The sequence below is a fragment of the Lynx canadensis genome, chromosome E3 (genome assembly GCF_007474595.2).
Source record: "Lynx canadensis isolate LIC74 chromosome E3, mLynCan4.pri.v2, whole genome shotgun sequence".
In the NCBI taxonomy this organism is placed as follows: Eukaryota; Metazoa; Chordata; class Mammalia; order Carnivora; family Felidae; genus Lynx; species Lynx canadensis.
This window is the reverse complement of record NC_044318.1, coordinates 30622005-30642018: the sequence shown is the minus strand read 5'-3', so window position 1 is coordinate 30642018 and position 20014 is coordinate 30622005. Positions and strand designations below refer to the sequence as shown.

The window sequence follows — 20014 nt, the reverse complement described above, 5'->3', positions numbered from 1 at the left end:
AAGTAAAGAAGGATTATAACAAAAAAAGAGAAGAGGCTGATGTCCTCCGTCTGGAGGGTGAGGCCTGCCACACCCGGGCTGGGGTCTCGGTGAGCAGACTCTCGGGGGTCGTCGGGGAGACCGGTGTCCCGAGGTTGTGCTGACCAAGGTGGGGCGGTCAGTGCCACACCCATCCCCTCTGGAAACTTTTCCATTGCCTCTGCCTTGCTCCCAGCTCGGGAAGGGTACCCACCTGGCTCCGTTGTGCTGTAGGAGGAAGAAGGGACAAGGAGAGGATTTGGGTCCGGAGGCAGCTGAGGACCAAGGGTGAGGCAGTACCCTCCCGGGCCGGGGAGGGGTGGGTAGTGCACTTGTAGCCACAGACCCCCGCCTGAGGGGAGCCTGGTAGCTGTGCCCCGCGAGGACCGAAGAAGCAAGAGAGAGAGGTCCAGCAGGCTTTTCCGCTCCCTGACTACTCTGAACCTCAGTCTCTTCATCTAGGAGTGGAGTAATGCTGCGCACCGCATAGCGCTGTGACGTTTAGAAATCGTGTCCTCGATGTGCCCGGCAGGCAGTCGGTGTGGGAGAGACGTTGGGAGTGGAGTGAGTTTTGATTAGCGAGCTGGTCCCTTTCAGGCACACGTGAGGCACACTTGGGGGTGTCAGAGGAGGTAACATTTAGGTTCCAGCAAACACGGTGGATAAGCACGTGTGTCTGCCTCCACTCTTCCCTGAACCTGCCTGAGAACGACAGGGAAGGGAGGTTTTTTTTTTTTCTTTTAATGTTTATTTAACATGTGTGTATGTATTTCATGTTTTATTTGTTTATTTTTTAATGTTTGTTTTGAGAGAGAGAGAGAGCGCGTGTGCATGCACACACAAGCGGGGGAGGGGCAGAGGGAGAAGGAGACACAGAATCCGAAGCAGGCTCCGGGCTCTGAGCCGTCAGCACAGAGCCCGAGGGAGGTGGGGCTCGAACTCACGGACCGCAAGATCACAACCTGAGCTGAAGTTGGACGCTTAACCGACTGAGCCATCCAAGTGTCCCAAGCTATGCACATTAAAAAAAATTTTTTTTTGATGTGTGTTTACTTTTGAGAAGAGACAGGGAGCAAAGGGAGGGGCAGAGAGAGAGAGAGAATGAGAATCCCAAGCAGGCCCCACACTCTCAGTGCAGAGCCGGACATGGGGCTCGATCCCGCAAACCAAGAGATCATGACTTGAGCAAAACTCAGGAGTCAGACGCTCAACCGACAGAACCGCCCATACGCCCCAATTCAAAGAAATTTCTATCCTGATGGCTGACCCCCTTTCCCCGCTGGCGTCTTCTAGAACCCTCCTCAGGGTGAGCACAAGAAGCTTTTCTGGGGAAAGTGGCCAGTCCTCTAACAAATTAGAGAAGGTCCTACAGGCATTAGATCTGAACAGAACACCATTATGTACGTGAGTATGAATGTTCAATGAACAAAAATGCTCTGGGAAAGTGAAAAAATATGACACGTATACGAAACTCCACAGAAGCATTAGAAGATCGACTTGAGGAGGCGCCTGGCTGGCTCAGTCAGTAGACCATGCAGCTCTTGATTTTGGGGTCATGAGTTCAAGCCCCACTTTGGGCATAGAGATGACTTTTTAAAAAAAAAGATAAATTAGGGGCACCTGAGTGTCTCAGTCGGTTAAGCATCTGACTTCGGCTCAGGTCATGATCTCACGGTTTGTGGGTTCAAGCCCCACATCGGGGTCTGTGCTGACATCTCGGAGCCTGGAGCCTGCTTCAGATTCTGTGTCTCCTCTCTCTGCTCCGTCCCCACTCACACTCTGTCTCTCTCTCTCTCTCTCTCTCTCTCTCATAAATAAATAAACATTAAAAAAAAAATTTTAAGAGATAAGTTTGAGGAAATCTCCCAGGAAGTAGAACCAAAAGACAGATGGAAACAGGAGAGAAAATAATACCCTCAGAGAACCTTCCAGGTGATCCAGCTTCCAAATGTAGTGGTTCCAGAAAGGAAACAGGAAGAGGAGGGTAGAAGTCAAAGAAGGAATGCGAGAAAATTCCCCGGGATTGACAGGGGTTTCTTGGTTGAGAGGGCCCACGGGAGCCCAGGCAAGGGACGAGGCCCACACCCAACGCACCTCACCATGTGCCTGCACAGCCCTGAGACAGAGCAAACTCTGCCCGTTTCTGGAGTGGGCAGACAGGCTCGCCCGAAGGATTGGGACTCGGGTCGGCTTGGAACTTGTCAACAGCCACCCTGGAAACAGAGAGAGGGAGCTTCGAAAGCCTGGAGGAAGAGACCCAGCCCGACTCCTTCAGCCGTGAGGGAAGCAAGAGAATTGGAGGCAGGCGTTCACACAACGACCTGTATGTGGATGTGCACAGCACCTTGATTCACGGTGGTTTACTGGAACCACTGGAAACGACCCACGTGTCTTAAGAGCCGACGAACGGACGGACAAAATGGGACGGAACCCGTATGCTGGAATTCATAAAAAGGAAGGAAGTGCTTCCACGGATAGACGTGGGTGGACCTTGAAAACATGATGCCAAATGAAGGAAAACTAGACACAGAAGGTCACATGCTGATAATTCCACTTCTGGGAAATGGCCAGAATAAGGCAATCTGTAGAAAAGAGTGGTTGCCAGGAGCTGGGGGTGGGGGTCTGCTTCTGGGCGCAGGGTTTCTTGGGGGGGGTGATGAAAATGTCCCGGGACCAGAAACATGATGGTTGCGAATGTACTAAAAAGCCCCAGGGCTCTACACTTTATAGTGGTCAAAGGGGTGAATTTTATGCTATGGGAATTTTACCTCAATTAGCGAAAGGGAGGCTAGAGTAAAAATTATTGTCGATTATGCAAAGGCTCCAATAGGTTATTTCTTCATGTGCTTTTTTTTTTTTTTTAATATTTATTTATTTTTGAGACAGACAGAGACAGAACATGAACGGGGGAGGAGCAGAGAGAGAGAGGGAGACACAGAATCGGAAACAGGCTCCAGGCTCTGAGCTGTCAGCCCAGAGCCCAACGCGGGGCTCGAACTCACGGACCGCGAGATCATGACCTGAGCCGAAGTCGGATGCTTAACCGACCGAGCCACCCAGGCGCCCCAAAAAATGTTTTTTTTTTGTTTTTTTGTTTTTTGGTTTTTTTTTCAACGTTTATTTATTTTTGGGACAGAGAGAGACAGAGCATGAACGGGGGAGGGGCAGAGAGAGAGGGAGACACAGAATCGGAAACAGGCTCCAGGCTCTGAGCTGTCAGCCCAGAGCCCAACGCGGGGCTCGAACTCACAAACCGTGAGATCATGATCTGAGCCGAAGTCAGATGCTTAACCGACTGAGCCGCCCAGGCACCCCATCCCCAAAACTTAACTTCTAATAGCATACTGTTGACCGGAAGCCTTACCAATAACATGAGCAGTCAATTAACACGTATTTTGTATGTTACATGCATTACGTATCGTATTCTCACACTCAAATAAGGTAGAGGAAAAATGTTATTAAGAAAGTCATAAGGAAAATACATTTTTACAGTACTGTACCGTTTTTATATAAAAAAAAGAAAATCCTCATGTCAGTGGACCCACACAGTTCAAACCCATAATGTATATAACTTTAATTGTTAAAAATTTAAACTTTTTGAGAGTAATGTTTTTAAAATATTTATTTATTTTGGGGTGGGGAAGGAGACAGAGAATCCCAAGCAGTCTCCTCACTGTCAGTGCACAGCCCTATGCAGGCCTCGAAATCGTGAACTGTGAGATCATGACCTGAGCGGAAATCGGGAGCCAGATGCTTAACTGACTGAGCCCCCCAGGTGTCCCTAGAGTAATAGTCATACTTACTGGCCTGTTCTGTGAGTTTGTTTTTTAAAAAAAAAATTTTTTTTAATGTTTCTTTATCTTTTGAGAGAGACAGAGACGGAATGCAAGTGGGTTAGGGGCAGAGAGAGAGGGAGACACAGAATCGGAAGCAGGTTCCAGGCTCCGAGGTGTCAGCCCAGAGCCCGACGCGGGGCTCTAACCCACAAGCTGCAAGATCATGACCTGAGCCGAAGTCGGACGCCCAACCGACTGAGCCACACAGCAGCCAACCATCATGTAACCATTTTTTAAGGATAACGTTTATCGAGACGTTACGTATTGATAATGGTATTGCCAGACAGTGCACATTCAGTGCTTAATCCTCAGGAAGGGGGGAAAATAAATAAATAAATAAATAAATAAATAAATAAATAAATAACTTTTTAGAGGCGAAGATGCTGAAGCTCAGAGAGGTTAGGCAACTTGCCCGAGCTCACACAGCGTGTAAGTGGCAGCATTTCAGTGCACATCTGTCTGTCTCCAGAGCCCTTGCACGGGACGGCCCTGGGAAGCTCTGGTTTTACCCGTATCCCTCGCTGCTGTCCTCGGGCCTCTCCTCCTCCTCACCCCCTCTTCCTTCTCCCCTGCACACTGGAAGGGAGAGGGGAGATGAGCCTGGCCATCCCTGCCTGTGCCCGCTGCGTCCTCTGGACCTGAGTGTCTCTGTGCGCCAACAGGTCGGCGGGACGAAGACGGGTGTGGTGCGGTACGTGGGGGAGACAGACTTTGCCAAGGGCGAGTGGTGCGGTGTGGAGCTGGACGAGCCCCTCGGGAAGAACGATGGGGCGGTGGCGGGCACCAGGTATGGCGGGCTTCCCCCGGGGAGTCTGGGAGGGGGCTGCTCTTCCGGGGGTGGGTGGGTGCAAGGGCTGGGGCATCGGAGGAGGTCAGCATTGAGGGTAGCTGGGTAGCTGTGCCACTCACCACGGTATAGATGCTGCCAGCTTCCTTCTGCCTGAGGCAGGCGCTGGGAAAAGCACCCCCATTTTACAGGTGAGAGAACAGAGGCCAGAGAGGTCATTGCTCAAGGTCGCACAGAGTCACGGGCAAGTGCTAAGTGGGTCATTGGTTCTGTGTTCCCTCTTCCATGCCACACGTGGGGTAGGAGCCCTAGAAAAGAGGAGGCGGTTCCTGCCTTCCGGGAGTTCCCCTGGGTGATACAGGAAATAATCCGATACTGGCCCGTGTCCAGCAGCTATGAGTGGGGTCACCACCGGGCTCCAGGTCCCTTGCTGTCCCTGATTAGAGGTGACTGCCTGTTCTGCTGGGTCAAGAGGGTCTAAGGCTGGGGCTGGGGGTGTGATGTTCTGGGTGAGCAGTGTGTGGCAGGGGCGTGGGGCTAAGGCCCAGTGGCCCAAGAGCCTGTGTTGGCTGTCCCGAGGCTAGATTGTGTGGCCCAGGGGAGGCTGTGGCAGCTCTGAAAAGGAGTGGCCAGGGTTGTGCAGGCCAAACTGCCAGGGGAGGAACCACACTTGAACCAGGTCTTGAAGGAAAGTAGGGTTTTGTTTTTGGAACGGGCTTGAGGAAGATCTGCTCTATCAGGGCGGGGGTGGGGGGGGGAGGACAGTCCCAGCAAAGACCTGCATACAGGAAGAGGCGGGATGGGGTGGCAGTTTCGAGGAGAGTCAGAAACTGGACAGCACCAGCTCCCTGGTCCCATGTGGAATCTGTGCCCAGGAAGGTTCTGGGAGAAAATAATCCAGAGTTTCCGGGACAACACTTGGCCTTCCTGTTCTCAAGATGGATGTTTCCACTCACTCTTGCCCTCAGAATTCAGGGCCAGGTTGGAAGCCTCAGCCGCCACTTCCAAGGCATCTCCTTCAGGCTTTTGTTGCTCTGTGCTGGGAGTATTGTGCACAGAGGGCCAGTGGCGTTCCTTGGGGCTGGGGTAGCCCAGGGGCAGTCATGAGAGTGGGGCTGTAGATATGGCTGGGGGGGGGGCACTGAATGGTATGAGGGAGCCAAACCCAGAAGACTGGGGGGTCCTGTCCTGGCTTTGCCACTTAACCAGCTGGGTGACTTCAGGCAAGTTACTTAACCTCTCTGAGCCTGAATCTCCCCATCTGTGAAATGTGGATACCAGTAGAGTGGTTGGGGGATTGAAAATAGCACTCATGTAAAGGGACTGGCACAGAGCGGGTGCTCAATAATTCCCCTCCCCTCCAAAATATGCCCACTGGCTACTTATGGCTGCAGAGAATCTCAGAGTGTACTCACTGTTATTCCATTTCTGGGAGTCCCATCCATTGGTCGTGGGGTGAGGGTGCTGGGACCCCCAAGGCCAAACCTCTCTGCTCAGGTAGGCTAGGGGTGGCTCCAGGCTGTGGGACCATGACGGCAGCGTGTGTCTGTCCTGCCTCCCCAGGTACTTCCAATGCCCGCCCAAGTTTGGCCTCTTCGCCCCCATCCACAAGGTAATACGCATCGGCTTCCCGTCCACCAGCCCTGCCAAGGCCAAGAAGACCAAGCGCATGGCCATGGGTGTCTCGGCACTGACCCACAGCCCCAGCAGTTCTTCCATCAGCTCCGTCAGTTCGGTGGCCTCCTCCGTGGGGGGCCGGCCCAGCCGCAGTGGACTGGTGAGGGTGGAGCTGGGGAGGGTTAACCTGGTGTGTGTGTGTGGGGGGGGGGCGTTGGGACAGAAGGAGCCAGGTGAGCCAGTGACCCCTGACTTGCTCCTGCTCTGGTTCCAAGTATTCCTCTGTGAGTTTGGTTTTTTGCTTTTTGTTTTTTGTTTTATGTTTATTTATTTATTTTTGAGAGAGAGAGAGCAGGAACACAAGTGGGGGAGGGGAAGAGAGATTGAAACAGAAAATCCTAAGCTGGCTCCAAGCTGTCAACACAGAGCCCGATGCAGGGCTCGACCTCACAAACCGTGAGATCATGACCTGAGCCAAAATCAAGAGTTAGACACTTAACCGACCGAGCCACCCAGGCGCCCCATCCCTCTGTGGGGTTTTTGAACAAAGATGAAAGCTTAGGGGTGTCTGACTGTCTCAGTAGTGTATGTAACCCTTGATCTTAGGGTCATGAGTTCAAGCCCTACATTGGGCGTAGAAAAAGAAAAAGAAAAAAAAAGATGAATGTCCATATCTTTTAATAGAGAAGATTGATCCATTTACGTTTATTGTTATTTTTGTGTTACTGATTTATCAGTAGCCTAACCCCTTTCCTGGGAGTTAAGGAGGGTCATACGGATACAGGACAAGTGATATGGGTAGAGGGTAGGTAATACAGGTGCAGAGCAGGGAGTCGAAAGGTTGCCACAGTCACCCTGGGTGAGGGGAGAAGGTGAGGCTGCCCTACTGGACAGAGGGTCTTCTGTGCAAGCCCAGTCTAGGTTGGGGGTCTAGGATGTCTCCAGAGCATGCAGTCCAGGTGAGGGAGGCCACCGTGAGGCAGAGCCCGGGAGCCGTGACCATCAGAGGCCGTGACTCTCCTGAGATTTGGGGAGCGTTCCTTGGATCTCAAACATCACGATTCCCCCCTGCGTAGATTGTCTAGGGCACTGGCAGGGAGGAGCAGGACCCTGGGAGTTGAGGGGCTCCAGCTGTCGTCTGGATGGTACTCCAGATCCCTGAGTCCTGCCTGCACCCACGCCTTCCTGCAGCTCACGGAGACCTCTTCGCGTTACGCCCGCAAAATATCGGGCACAACTGCTTTGCAAGAGGCGCTGAAGGAGAAGCAGCAGCACATCGAGCAGCTGCTGGCTGAGCGAGACCTGGAGCGGGCCGAGGTGGCCAAGGCCACGAGCCACATCTGTGAAGTGGAGAAGGAGATCGCCCTGCTCAAGGCCCAGCATGAGCAGGTAGCTGGGCTGGCGGGGCGGTGGGGGCACCCAGAGGGCGCCAGCAGCCTCCCCGGGCCAGTTCTGTGAGTCACCCTCATGCAGAGAGAACCAGGGGTGTGCAGAGGATACGAAGACTCCTCCTCCTCCTGATGGACCCGGAACCTGGGTGTATCGTGCTCTTTCTGACTTGCTATAGTGGGAGCGTTTTCTTCCCCGTTTGAACGGCTGTGTTGCCATCCATCACGGGCCGTGTCCTTACCGACGCAGCCTGTCCCCTGTAGTTGTTCAGGTTATTTCCAATTACTCACTTTGTCTGAATATACTCGTCTACACGTTTTTTGTCTACAACCGTCCACGTTCCAGATTGTGCCCTCAAGTAGCTCCTTGTGCTGGATTTCAGGGAGGCGAGCCCTCGCCCGTAACCTTGAGTCTCCTGCTGTCCAGTGTTTCCTCTTCCCTGATGTAGATGTTTGTCTCCTGCGTGAGAGATCCTTCCTGGGTCCCCGTCCCCGTTCGGAGCCTGGCTCACCCCACCCTCAAGTGCTGGAATCATTAAGGCCAGGCTGTCACAGAGGCCTTTAGCAGACAGCGGAGTCTTAGACCCTTAGGGGTTGAGGGACATGGAGGGGATTGGGGACCGGTGGGCCAGAGGCTGACCTCTGCCATGCCCGGCACTCAGCCGGGCCCTCCTCCCTCGCAGCTTGGCCCACGGTCTGTGCCTGTCCAGCTGGCAGGGGCGTGGTGGTGGCGGGAGTGGCCTCTGCCACCTGGAGCCTGGTTCCGGGAGGAGGCTGACCCCGTCCCGGCCCTTGCTCGGGGCCCAGTATGTTGCAGAAGCAGAGGAGAAGCTGCAGCGGGCCCGGCTGCTCGTGGAGAGTGTGCGGAAGGAGAAGGCAGACCTGTCCAACCAGCTGGAGGAGGAGAGAAGGTGTGTGCCACCTCTGCCCTGGTCCCGGAGGGCACTTCTCTGGGCCTTGTTAGCGATGGCCAGGCGGAGCCCGGGCTCAGGACCTCCGCCACACCCTGGCTGCGTCACCCCGACCAGTGGCGTGAGCCCCGCGGGCCTGTCCCTCATCTGCAAAGTGGGGTGATGATCCCCATCTCTGCAGGCTGGAGGGAAGCGCCCCGCCTGGGAGTCACCACGTCCGTCCGCTGTTCTCCATCCAGACTGGGGGGGGTGGTTTGCTGAACTAGGGGTTCTCCCGTGCCCCAGACCGGTTCACATCGCGGAGCACCCCTCTGGGCTGTGTGCTGTGTGTTCGGCTCCCAGCTCGTCTGCGTCTGGAGACTGAGGCTCAGAGAAGCACCATGTTTCGAGGTGTCAGCCCCCTGCTGAGCGCTTTCCCTGGTCCCAGGTCTCTCTCAATCCTACCACGAGCCCAGGAGGCAGGTATTGCCCCCGTGTCACAGATGAAAACACTGAGGCTCAGAGCAGGCGAGGGACTCGCCTGAGGCCACCGGCCTGCTGGTGATGATGCGGTTCTTTCCCTCCTGCCTCGGTGACGAGCCGGGACTGTGGTTCCCTCGGTGTAGGGCCTCTGGCCTGACTTGATCCTGGGTCACCCGATGGGACAGAGCTGACGGGGGACAGGGCTTCTCTCGGCCCGGGGCTTCTGTCTCCTGGCTGATACTCAGATTTCTGTGGCTCCCTCCGCTCCCCCACGCCTCAGGCAGCCCCCACCCTCAGCCCCCGCCTCGGGTCTGGGTTTGGGCTTTCGGCCGAGGCCTGTGAGCCACAGGCTGTTGTTACGGTCTGACTTGGAGAGAGAAGAGTTTATTTATATCTGCCTGAGACTGTTCTCGGGGCCCACACATCTGGTTCCCATGGCGACACGCCTGATGCTGACAAATAAAAACTTGAAGATGCCCCGGGGGTTGTGTTCAGGGCCCCTATACCTGCTGGGTGACCTTGGGCAGGTCTCTTGCCCTTTCTGGGCCCCATCTCCTCACCCGTATGCCGGGAGCTGTCAGGAGGCCCCGGGAAGAGCAGCTTTGTGAGCTGTTGCCGTGTCTGTGTCTCCCCTGTGCTGTCTTGGCGTGTGGGTGGGTGAATGTGTCTCCCGGAGGGTCCCTGCCAATGCCCGCAGCGGGGCAGTGGGGGCCCTCATCACGGAGCAGCCCTGGGCGATTTTGAGGGGAGGGGATGAGAATGAGGTTGGCAGGGGAAGAACCCCCCCCCCCCCCCCCGTCCCCGCAGACTGGTCTGTTCGGTAGGCAGTGAGGTTCCCAGCACCACTGTGCTTCCATTTACAGCCTGTTCTGCCGCCCGGTCCCACCACCACCCTAGGGAGGAAGGACGTTGGCTTCCACACCCCCATTTTAGAGAGGCCGGCGGCCTCTGAGTAGAGCACACAGTGGGAATTTGGGAGGCCCGGAGCTTTCCAGGAGGTTCTGCCCCCATCAGCCATGACCCTGGGACAGTGCCTTCTGCGGGGTCTGAGCACCTGGTGGCCTCGCCCATCTCTGCCGTCACTGGGCGAAGCCCACCGCTCTGGGCGACGCGCGCTCAGCCCCGTCTCCCCCTGCAGGAAGGTGGAGGATCTGCAGTTCCGAGTGGAGGAGGAATCCATCACCAAGGGAGACCTGGAGGTAATGGCCAGAGGACCGCCCCTCCCCGCCTCTCTCCGCAACCCCGGCCCAGCCCTCGCAGGGCAGATGGTCCTGAGGTCCAGGCAGCAACTCTGGCCCCTTGGGAGGGGGCTGGGGGCATGTGGGGAGAGAAACCCAGGAGGGTCCCCTGGGAGAATGGGGGGGGGCAGGTCACAAGAGACTTGGGTGTCAGAGGCGGGGTGGCTCAGCTCCAGGAGCCCCAGAGGGGCCGTGGTTCCTTTTGTTTTGCACCTGGGCGGGATGAACTGAGTATCCCCAGGATGAGGCCTGAGGACATAGTGGCTGGACTCCCCTGTCCCTTCTTTGTTGGACAATAGTCCTAAAAGGTATCCCTTGGGTTCTTGGATTCCAGGTGAAACTTTGGCTGGGGGTAGCTTGCTGTTGAGTCACAGAACTTGTAGATGGCCAGACAGCCTCAGAAAGCCAAAGGTTGTCACCCAGGCACGGGGCAAGGCAGCAGCCCCTGGGACCAGGACCCAGGACTCCTGGTTCCTGAGCTCAGCCCATAAGGATGACCAGTGATGGCACCTCGGTTACAACTGCTGGACGGGTGGTCTGGGCAAAGGTGAACCTTCCGCCCTCCATTCCACACCCTCCTGAGCTGAGGGACGGGGGATGCTCCCATCAGTCAGTAAACGTCCCCCGCCGCCCCCAGCTCTCCTCACCACGCTGTGCGGAGACCTCGGGGCTCACGAGGCCACGGTTGGGCAGGCAGGAATGGCTCGCTGCTGTGGTCCTCCCTGCTCCCTGGGAGGCGACAAGGGACGAGGACTCCTGGAGCTGTCGGATGGGGCAGGGGACAGTGATTCAGTCCTCCCCACGCTGGCCGGGCCCTAACTGACCTTGGACAGCCTCTTCCCTTCCTGGGCCTCAGTTTGCTCATTGGGAGGGACATGTGTGATCTGTATAGGGTCACTGCCAGCTGCCCCTCTGGGAGCAGATTTTGTTGCCTGAGCCTTTTTAAAGGATGGATGTTGGGGTGCAGCCCCGATGTAGGAGCCCCAGCCTGGCGTTAGGACGATCTGTTGTACGTCCCCCTCTTAGCCAAGGGGACCGGTCACGTGGTTGCGTCTGGCTGGCTTTCCTGCTGGGCGGCTGCCCTCTTGCAGGAGTTGGGGGTGGGCTTCTGGCAAAAGCGCCCGTGGTTGCAAGGGACAGAGACCCCTGCTCACTTCGAAGGCTACAGGGAAGTGTCACCAGCAGTTCAAGGACGCAAAGCAAGAAATAGCCTCAGGAGCCAAGCCAACCCCTTTCCGTCTCTGCTCAGGGACTTCCCTCTTCTCTTGCTTGACTCGTGCTCAGGCTGCACGTCTGTGTGTGTGTCTCTCTCTCACTGTGTGACTCCTGGCCACCCCCCCTTCAGCCGATCCTACAGCTCCAAGTGGGGGACACAGGGAGGGACAGTAATAGACGGCAACAGTCAGTCAAAGGGGCACTGGAGTCGCCTTGCTGCTGCTTTTGTTATGATCTTATTCGTGACGACCATAACACAAATGGTCCCAACGTTCCACTCATCCCCACCCATCTTAAGAGTCAAAAATAAAACCCAGAACATTCCTGCGAACTCCTGGTCTCCCTCCAGCTGTCACCCCCTCTCTCTGCTTGTCCCCCTCCTGGCCTCACTCCCCAGTTCCAGCCTCTTAGCCTCCTTCCTGATCTAAATGTTGGCCTGTCCAAGGGCCTGTTCGCCCCTTGGTCTGCGCTGCCCCTGAGACCTTCCAGTCCGTGTCAGTCTGTGTCCTCTGTGAGTCCGTGATGCCTCCGGTCTCCCCCCGAGCTCCACACCGGCGTGCCTACTGGCCATCTCCGCCAGGAGCAGGGGGCGACCGCCACCTGCAGCATTTTCCTGGGGCGGCTGTAACAAATGACTGCAACTCGGTGGCTGAAAACAACGCAGACTCACTCTCTCACTGTTCTGGAAGCCAGCAGTCTGAAATCAAGGGATTGGCAGGCTTGGCTTCCCTCGGAGGCTCTGAGGGAGAATCCGTTCCGTGCCTCGCTCCCAGCTCTGGTAGGGTCACTGGCAGCCCTCGACGTTCCTCGGCTTGTGACCGCGTCACTGTCTCTGTCGCCGCATGGCCCTCGTCCCTGCGTGTTCCCGTGTCTCTGGCTTGGCCCTTCTTATAAGGACACCAGTCCCTGGGTTTGGGGCCACCTTAGATCCAGGATGACTTCTTCACTAACCACATGCGGGAAGACCTTCCAAACAGAGTCCCATTCTGAGGTTCCGGGTGAATGTGAGATGTGGGGGGATGACGTTCAACCCAGTAGAGCATCCCAAACGTGCCGTGTGTTCCTGCCCCCCATGCCCTCCGATACCCAGCTCAGCAGTTGGGCCCACGGCTGATTCGTCTTGAATCTTCTCTTTCCCTCATCTCTCCGTCAAAAAGTCCTCTTGACCTTGACCTTGCTTCGGAAATTATCTTCTTCCCCGCGGCCACCTACTTGGGCCAGGCCACAGCACCTCGCCTCAGACAACTGCACCAACCCCGACTTGGCACTTACGTCTTCTCCCGTGTTCTTCTACTGCCCATTCTCCACGCTGAAGCCAGATACCCTAGCTTGTTAAATTTTTTTTTAATGTTCATTTATTTGTTTTGAGAGCATGAGCGGGGAGGGGCAGAGAGAGAGAGAGGGAGAGAGAGAGAGAACCCCAAGCAGGCTCCGCGCTGTCAGCACAGAGCCCGATGTGGGGCTGGAACTCACGGACCGTGAGATCATGACCTGAGCCGAAATCAAGAGTCTGACGCTCAACCAACTGAGCCGCCCAGGTGCCGCTACAGCCTTTCGATTTTTAACGGTGGGAAAGTTTGAACCTACATAAGTAGGTTCATTCGCCCGTCAGCGGGCTTCAGTGATTATCAACTCACGGCCAGTCTTACCCTAGCTACCCCCACCCCCAGCCCTCTCTCGTGTTATTTTTAAAGCAGACCACAGACATCTGTCCGAATCTCTTGAAAAGGTAGACCAGACCCTGCCCCTTCCCTGCTCACCCTTCCGGATCCACGGCCCCAGATAAGCCGAGGCTCTTTCAGGGTGGCCCAGAGAAGACGCTTGGACCCAGGCCTTGTGCACCTGTGCTCCAGGCACCGAGCTGCTCTGACGCCCCCAGCTCTGCCTCTGAGCTTCTCCGTGTGCTGGTTCCTGCTTCTCCTTCAGGCCTCGCCTCTAATTGTATCTCGGAGAGGCCACCTCTGCCTCTCTGCTCTTCCCTCCGTCCCCTGTGCCCCCTGCCCGGTGCCTTGTCCCCGGGTCCGACCACAACCCGGAGCCTCGTCAGTAGTGCTGCATTGTTTGCGTCTTTCCCCGCAATGGGCGCCCTGCGGGGGCCGGGACCCTTTCTGTCTCGCTCACCCTTATGTCCCCACTGCCAGAACAGGTCAGGAGTGCGGGCAAGTGCTTCTCCCAGGGTGGCGACCCCAGGCCACGGGCTGCGGACGTGTCTTACGGTTTTCTGGAACAGATCTTTGCCACCTTGCAGCAGGGAAATGTGTGTACCGCTCCCTGCTGCCTCCTGAGTGGGGACGTCGGATAGCCGCCTTAGACGTGACCTTCTTGGGGTTTGGTGGTGGTGGTTTAATCATCCAGGGGTTTCGTGTTATGATTTTGCTAGTTACTTTTCACTTGCATGGGAAGCGCACGGTAACACTAAGGGCCGGGCTTAGGAACTCAGAATCCTCTTTGTTGATTCGTGCTGTGTGAGACCTCAGAGAAGGTCACGAGCGGTGATGTGTGCCTTTGACCTTCGGGAGCCCCCAGGGCAGGTGGGGAATCTGTTCCCCCCACTAAAGAGCATTTCCAGCCCTCAGTTACCCGAGGGGTACCCCAAGGCGGTGGCTCTGTGCCTCGCAAAGGTGCGGACACAGGGTCTGCGAGGAGAAGACAAGCTACAAGTACAGGGCGTAGGTAAGGCTTGGCTGAGCTCCCGGATTTGAGTTGCGGCAGGAAGTGGGGGTCCCCGACTTCAGGACCCTCCTTTGATGGCCCGTGTTGCTGCTAGAAATCTGTGTCTCCCCTCCATGGAGTGAGGCCGGCTCAGGGGAAAAGACACCAGTCCTGACATCTGGGGCGTCTGAGTTCTGGGCCTGCCAGAGTTGTGTGATTCTGCACCCGAGGCTCTGACTCCGGAGTCGCCGCTCCCTCCTGTGACACGGGGAGACAGCTGAGACGCCCCTTATGCGGGGGTTGGGTTCTAAAGTTAGCGCACCAGACAAAAGTCGCAGCCACCCCTGCACCGCCTCACGCAGCTTGACCGTAGCTTTACGACCATCGACTCCAGGGGACCCGCGAGTGACAAGCAGGAACGTGGTGGCCTCGCTCCTCCCACCCTGCCCGGTGTCCCCAGAGCAGATGGAAGACCAGGTCCTTCACCCCACCTAAAATCTAGCCTCTAAGGCTATTTTCCGCCCTCCGGGGTCCGGTGGTTGCGTTTATCTTAAACAAGCATCTGAAGCAGTTACACTGGACCCCCCTGTGCCTCCATGGAGACCCCAACCCGCAGACCAGGAGTCTAGAAGTTGGGAAAGTGGTTGATGGGGCTGGGTGGGGGGGTGTGGGGAGTCCTGTTGGGAGCACCAAGTAAAGCTGCCTTGAAATGTGGAGCTGCGGGCTCTTTCTTGCCCGTGGAGCCACCAGGCATGCGCCACCTAGCGTGGGTCCCGGGCAGAGTGGCGGTGCCCAGCCTCTGTGGGAGAGGAGGGTGGGCGCGAGGCCCCGGAGACACCATGGTCAGCCTGTAATTTTCTGGAAGAGACGGAGCATGGCTGCTCGTTAGCGCTGTGGCCTGCCTCCCTCTTTGAGAGAGAGAGAGTAGAGTACTTTTTCACTTGTTCCTTTAGGAAAACTGGCAGACATAAGATCACAGGCCAGAGGACGTTAACATCTCTCTAGCTCTGTATGAATGGCAAGCGTGTTTCTCAGATGGGTTTACACTGTCCCCGTCACCCTTGCCAGAGACGGGCATGTGTGTGGCTAAGTCCTGCCTCGTCGGAATGGCCACACAGATTGGCCTTAAACTGCTTCTCCTGGATGGGGGAGGCTGAGGAGGACTCTCTGGCTTCTCCCCACGATGAACTTGGGTCTCCAGATTGCCCCGGGGGCCCTGGAGCCGGCACCCTTGGCCCCTGCCACCCTCGCAGATCTGTTAGAGGAAACCCAAATGCCAGGCTGGATGCCCTGAGAACGTCGGGCTTTGTTGGCCTGTGAAGCTAGGACAAAAGCATTCTGGTGCTTTTGGGAGACCGGGCCTCCTCCGCGGGGCCCCCGGGGGTGGGCACTGACCCTCCGGGCTCTGGGCAGGGCAGCAGGAAGCAGGGCCTTGCAAGGGGGGTAGAGAGACTTTTTTAAAACCTTCCCATTGGCTTGGTTCTTATACTTTCAACTCAGGCCCCCGGGGCCAGGAGTCCTGGGTTCATTTGCTGACACGTCTATCCTGAGGGCCTCCTGTGTGCAGGATCCTGTGCCTAAAATGAGCAGTAGCCCGATGAGGAGCGCGAGGAGGCTGGGGCCTCTCCCCAGAGCCGCCAGGGGAAGGACTGACCACCTGGGGAGCATGGGAGGAACCGCGGGGCCCTCTTGCCACCCTCTCCAGGGGCAGGGTGGCTGGGGCGGGGTTGCGGCAGCCCCTCCTCTGCCATTAAACCCACCCAGCCTGGTCCCCTCCCCAGACCTCCTCTGTCCCGGAGCCACCCTCTCTCCTTGACCCGCTCTCCTGTCTTGTTCACGGAAGATGACGCCGCCTCTCTCTCTCTCTCTCTCTCTCTCTCTTTTTCTCTCTCTTCCTCTGGCTTCCTCTGCCCTGTACTCCTCTCCCCTGGCCCGCCTCCCCACCCGCCCCGGGTGGACCAGACCCAGACGCAGCTGGAGCACGCGCGCATTGGGGAGCTGGAACAGAGGCTGCTACTGGAGAAGGCGCAGGCCGAGCGTCTGCTCCGGGAACTAGCCGACAACAGGGTAACGCCGCCCTCCGGCCCCATCACGCCTCCTTCGGCTTCTCTGTTTTATTATTTTCTCTGTCTTTGGCTGCTTTCCTCATTGTTTTGCCTTCTGAGCCCCTTCTAGGAGGGAAGTTGAGGCTTGGGAACCCATTGCCATGTGACGCCCTTTGGGGAGCAGGGGGTCTTGATTGTCCGGGACTTCGGGCCCCGGCTCAGGGTCCCACTGGCTGGGAATGTCCTGTGAGACCCCGCCCCCCCACCCGCCCCATGCACTGCCACAGCAAGGCTTTGTCATGTTCAGAAATGGGGTGCCTCTCGGGAACGTCCTGCCCCTTATATGGGGCACCTCCTGTCTCCCTGGGCTGGGGAGGCTGAGGAAGGTGGGTGGTCAGGGGTCTGTAGACCGAAGTTTCTCTAGCTTAGGGGGGTATTCTTTTTTTTAATGTTTATTTATTTTTGAACAAGAGAGGATCCAAAGCAGGCTCTTCACTGACAGCAGCGAGCCTGTTGCAGGGCTCGAACTCACGCACCTTGAGATTATGGCCTGAGCTGAAGCTTAACCGCTTAATCGACTGAGCCACCCGGGCGCCCCCTAGGGGATCTTAACTATGGTTGCAGGAGGGGCCAGCCAGAAGGACCTGGGGCTTTTGGGGAGTGGGGATGTCCATAGGGCGTGAGGTTCTGTGTCAGACCCAGGGTGGGGCTGGTGAGATACAGCAGACTAGGGAAATGTCTGCTGGAGCAAGGGGGAGGTCCTGCCAAGGCCCAGGTCCGGGTTCTGGGCCCAGCTGGCCCCTCGGTGCCCACCATACCTTTCCCGGGGCCGGGCCCCCTGTGCCAGGTACCCACGTCCAAACAGCTGGCCAGCCCAGGCCAGCTGCGGTTCTGGCAGTGGAGCTAAACAGCCAGCTAGCAGTGATTAGCTCAAACCATCTGAGCAGGGAGGGCTATGGGGCGAGCCACGGTCGGTTTCTGCAGGCCCGCCTCGGCACGCGAGTGTGTGCGTGTGTCAGGGGGAGTCTGGAGACACACACGGGTCCCTTTGCACACCCTGGCCATTGCTGGGTGACCGTACGTGCTTGTGTGGTACACACACATATGTGCATGGAGGCTCTGCCTGCAGAAACCGACCCAGTCACGGTTGACAGGCTGGAGCCCCCCACACTGAGGCGCCTTGATCTAGGGTTCAGCCTGATTATAAAAACAAAAGCAGATTTATTGAACTACAGGTCACCTTCAGAAACAGTTTTAAGTTAGCGAAAGACTTAAAACGTGTCGATGAATGTACTGTTTCCAAATCCATGACCACTGTCGTGATCCAAATGGGTTCTTGGAAGACGGAGCCTCTGATCTCAGTTTGCCATCAGGAGGTGGGTCTGGGAGCATTAACTTTGTACCGCCTCAATTAAACCAGACCCTTCTCTGGCCAGCCCCTCCGCGAATCGACCCATCCGGCTGCCAGATAATGCAAAATTCCCTCCTAAAGAAAGCCAGAACCTCCAACAAGTGGTTTCTTTTAACCACTGATGTGTCCTAAGCCACCAAGGGCAGCGGGGACCGTCCCGTCCCGGAATCACAGGGCCGCAAGCCCAGGGAGTCCTTCCGGAGGCTGGGACGCCCAGGCGGGGTGGGCGCCCTTTCCCCTCCACGAACCTCCCCCGCGGGGCCGGGGTCCGCCCTTGCTCCGGCCACGGCCCCTCGCCCTCCCGCCGGCCCGCTGACCTCGGTCTCCCTCTCTCCCCGGTAGCTGACCACGGTGGCCGAGAAGTCGCGCGTGCTGCAGCTGGAAGAGGAGCTGAGCCTTCGGCGCGGCGAGATCAAGGAGCTCCAGCAATGTCTGCTGCACTCGGGCCCGCCACCCGCCGACCACCCCGAGGCCGCCGAGACCCTGCGGCTGCGCGAGCGGCTGCTGTCGGCCAGCAAGGAGCACCAGAGGGAGAGCGGCGTGCTGCGGGACAAATACGAGAAGGCCCTGCGGGCCTACCAGGCGGAGGTGGAGAAGCTGCGGGCGGCCAACGAGAGGTACGCGCAGGAGGTGGTGGACCTCAAGGCCAAGGTGCAGCAGGCCACCAGCGAGAACATGGGGCTCATGGACAACTGGAAGTCCAAGCTGGACTCGCTGGCCTCGGACCACCAGAAGTCCCTGGAGGACCTCAAGGCCACCCTGAACTCGGGCCCGGGGGCCCAGCAGAAGGAGATTGGGGAGCTGAAGGCCGTGATGGAGGGCATCAAGATGGAGCACCAGCTGGAGCTGGGCAACCTGCGAGCCAAGCACGACATCGAGACCGCCGTGCACGTCAAGGAGAAGGAGGGGCTGCGGCAGAAGCTGCAGGAGGCCCAGGAGGAGCTGGCGGGGCTGCGGCAGCACTGGCAGGCCCAGCTGGAGGTGCAGGCTAGCCAGCACCGGCTGGAGCTGCAGGAGGCCCAGGACCAGCGCCGCGACGCCGAGCTGCGGGTGCACGAGCTGGAGAAGCTGGACGCGGAGTACCGGGGCCAGGCGCAGGCCATCGAGTTCCTCAAGGAGCAGATCTCCCTGGCCGAGAAGAAGATGCTGGACCACGAGCTGCTCCAGCGGTCGGAAGCCCAGAGCAAGCAGGAGGCCGAGAGGCTGCGGGAGAGGCTTCTGGTTGCCGAGAACAGACTGCAGGCCGTGGAGTCCTTGCGCTCATCCCAGCACGGCAACGTAGGCGGCCGCCTCTCCTGCCGGGCGGGAGGGGGCGGGGGGGGCGGGGGGAGCCCCCACAGTCACGGGGGCCCCGGTGTCGGCCGGCCCCCTCTTCCCAGCCAGGCCCGGGCGAGAACGGAGGGCACCTCTCGTGCCTCCATCAGTAGTGCAGGGTGACCGTGGGGACCCGAGGTGGTCTGGGCTGACCTGGCTGGGTCCCCGCAGCCCAGGCCTGCAGAGATGCGTACCCCAGCACAGAGCACAGGCTTCCTCCTGATCCCCGGGTCTCTGCGTCTCCCCCACGTGTCCTACTGCGCAGGCTCCCGGCCCTCCCCCAGGTGCCAGCAGCCAGGAGCTCCGTGGGGCTCGAGCTCTGTCCCCAGGGTGGGTGTTCCGTCTCCCACCCTAATGCCGACCCAGGTGACCTGAGCTGCGGGTGGCTCCCTCTCGCCAGTCCTAATGAGCCCGAGCAGCCGTCCAGCGGCCACAGTGTGGGGGCCTCCAGAGTGGGCGCTGGGAGGTGGAGGGGGGTCAGGACCGACGTTGCCTTTTCTCACCTTAACTCTTGCTAGGTCAGCGTTCGCTCTGTTTCACAGATGAGCAAACCAAGACTGAGACGGAGAAATTTTCCCAGGGTTTCCCGCCCACCAGAGGCAGAGGTCAAGTCCAGCCCCACAGCTGGAGGCCAACAAAGGGTGCCCAGGATGACAAAAGTCAAACCCTACCCGAAGGACAGCTGGCAGCATGGTCATTGCCTTCATACGGGCCCTGGGGCTTCGCGAGCTTCTGATTCCCCTTGTGCCTTTGAACTAGAAGTTAGCGTTCCAGCAATAAGGAAGTGTTTGGGAGTTTCAAGGAACAGGATACCTTTTTCATAAAAGGAGCCCTGCCTGCATGATGCCTTGTCCTCCCAGGGTGGCAGCCTTTCTGCCCCCTTTCTCCCAGGGAGGGACTGTTTTAGCAAGTGCTGTCCCAGGATCCTGGGCAGAGAGAAAAGGAACAGTCTCTGAGCAGCTTGTGTGCAAATGGCCTCACTGCCTTCTCAGAGCAGGGGTAGTCAGGCCTGGGACCCCAGCAACTGGACTCCTGTAGCAGAGGAGGTTTCAGACTGCTGTGGTTCCAGAGGACAGCCCCTTCCTCTCGGTCACAGACCTTAGGCCGAGGAGTGGGCGGT

General features: G+C 57.7%; 1 protein-coding gene across 6 annotated transcripts in view; it reads left to right on the top strand.

Annotated features, from left to right (window-relative positions):
- CLIP2 (CAP-Gly domain containing linker protein 2) overlaps positions 1 to 20014 on the top strand; it is a 75381-nt gene that overhangs the window by 43184 nt on the left and 12183 nt on the right. For 5 of the 6 annotated variants that reach the window (XR_003965503.1, XM_030300113.1, XM_030300115.1 and 2 more), the window contains 7 exons: positions 4517 to 4641; positions 6205 to 6418; positions 7450 to 7647; positions 8454 to 8557; positions 10158 to 10218; positions 16087 to 16191; positions 17923 to 18858. Coding sequence is in view for 5 of the 6 variants with exons in the window: in XM_030300113.1 (XP_030155973.1) it covers positions 4517 to 4641; positions 6205 to 6418; positions 7450 to 7647; positions 8454 to 8557; positions 10158 to 10218; positions 16087 to 16191; positions 17923 to 18858 (1743 nt within the window). In the remaining variant the exon portion in view is untranslated. The remainder of the gene's footprint in view (positions 1 to 4516; positions 4642 to 6204; positions 6419 to 7449; positions 7648 to 8453; positions 8558 to 10157; positions 10219 to 16086; positions 16192 to 17922; positions 18859 to 20014) is intronic. The other variant, XM_030300116.1, reaches the window with a different exon arrangement.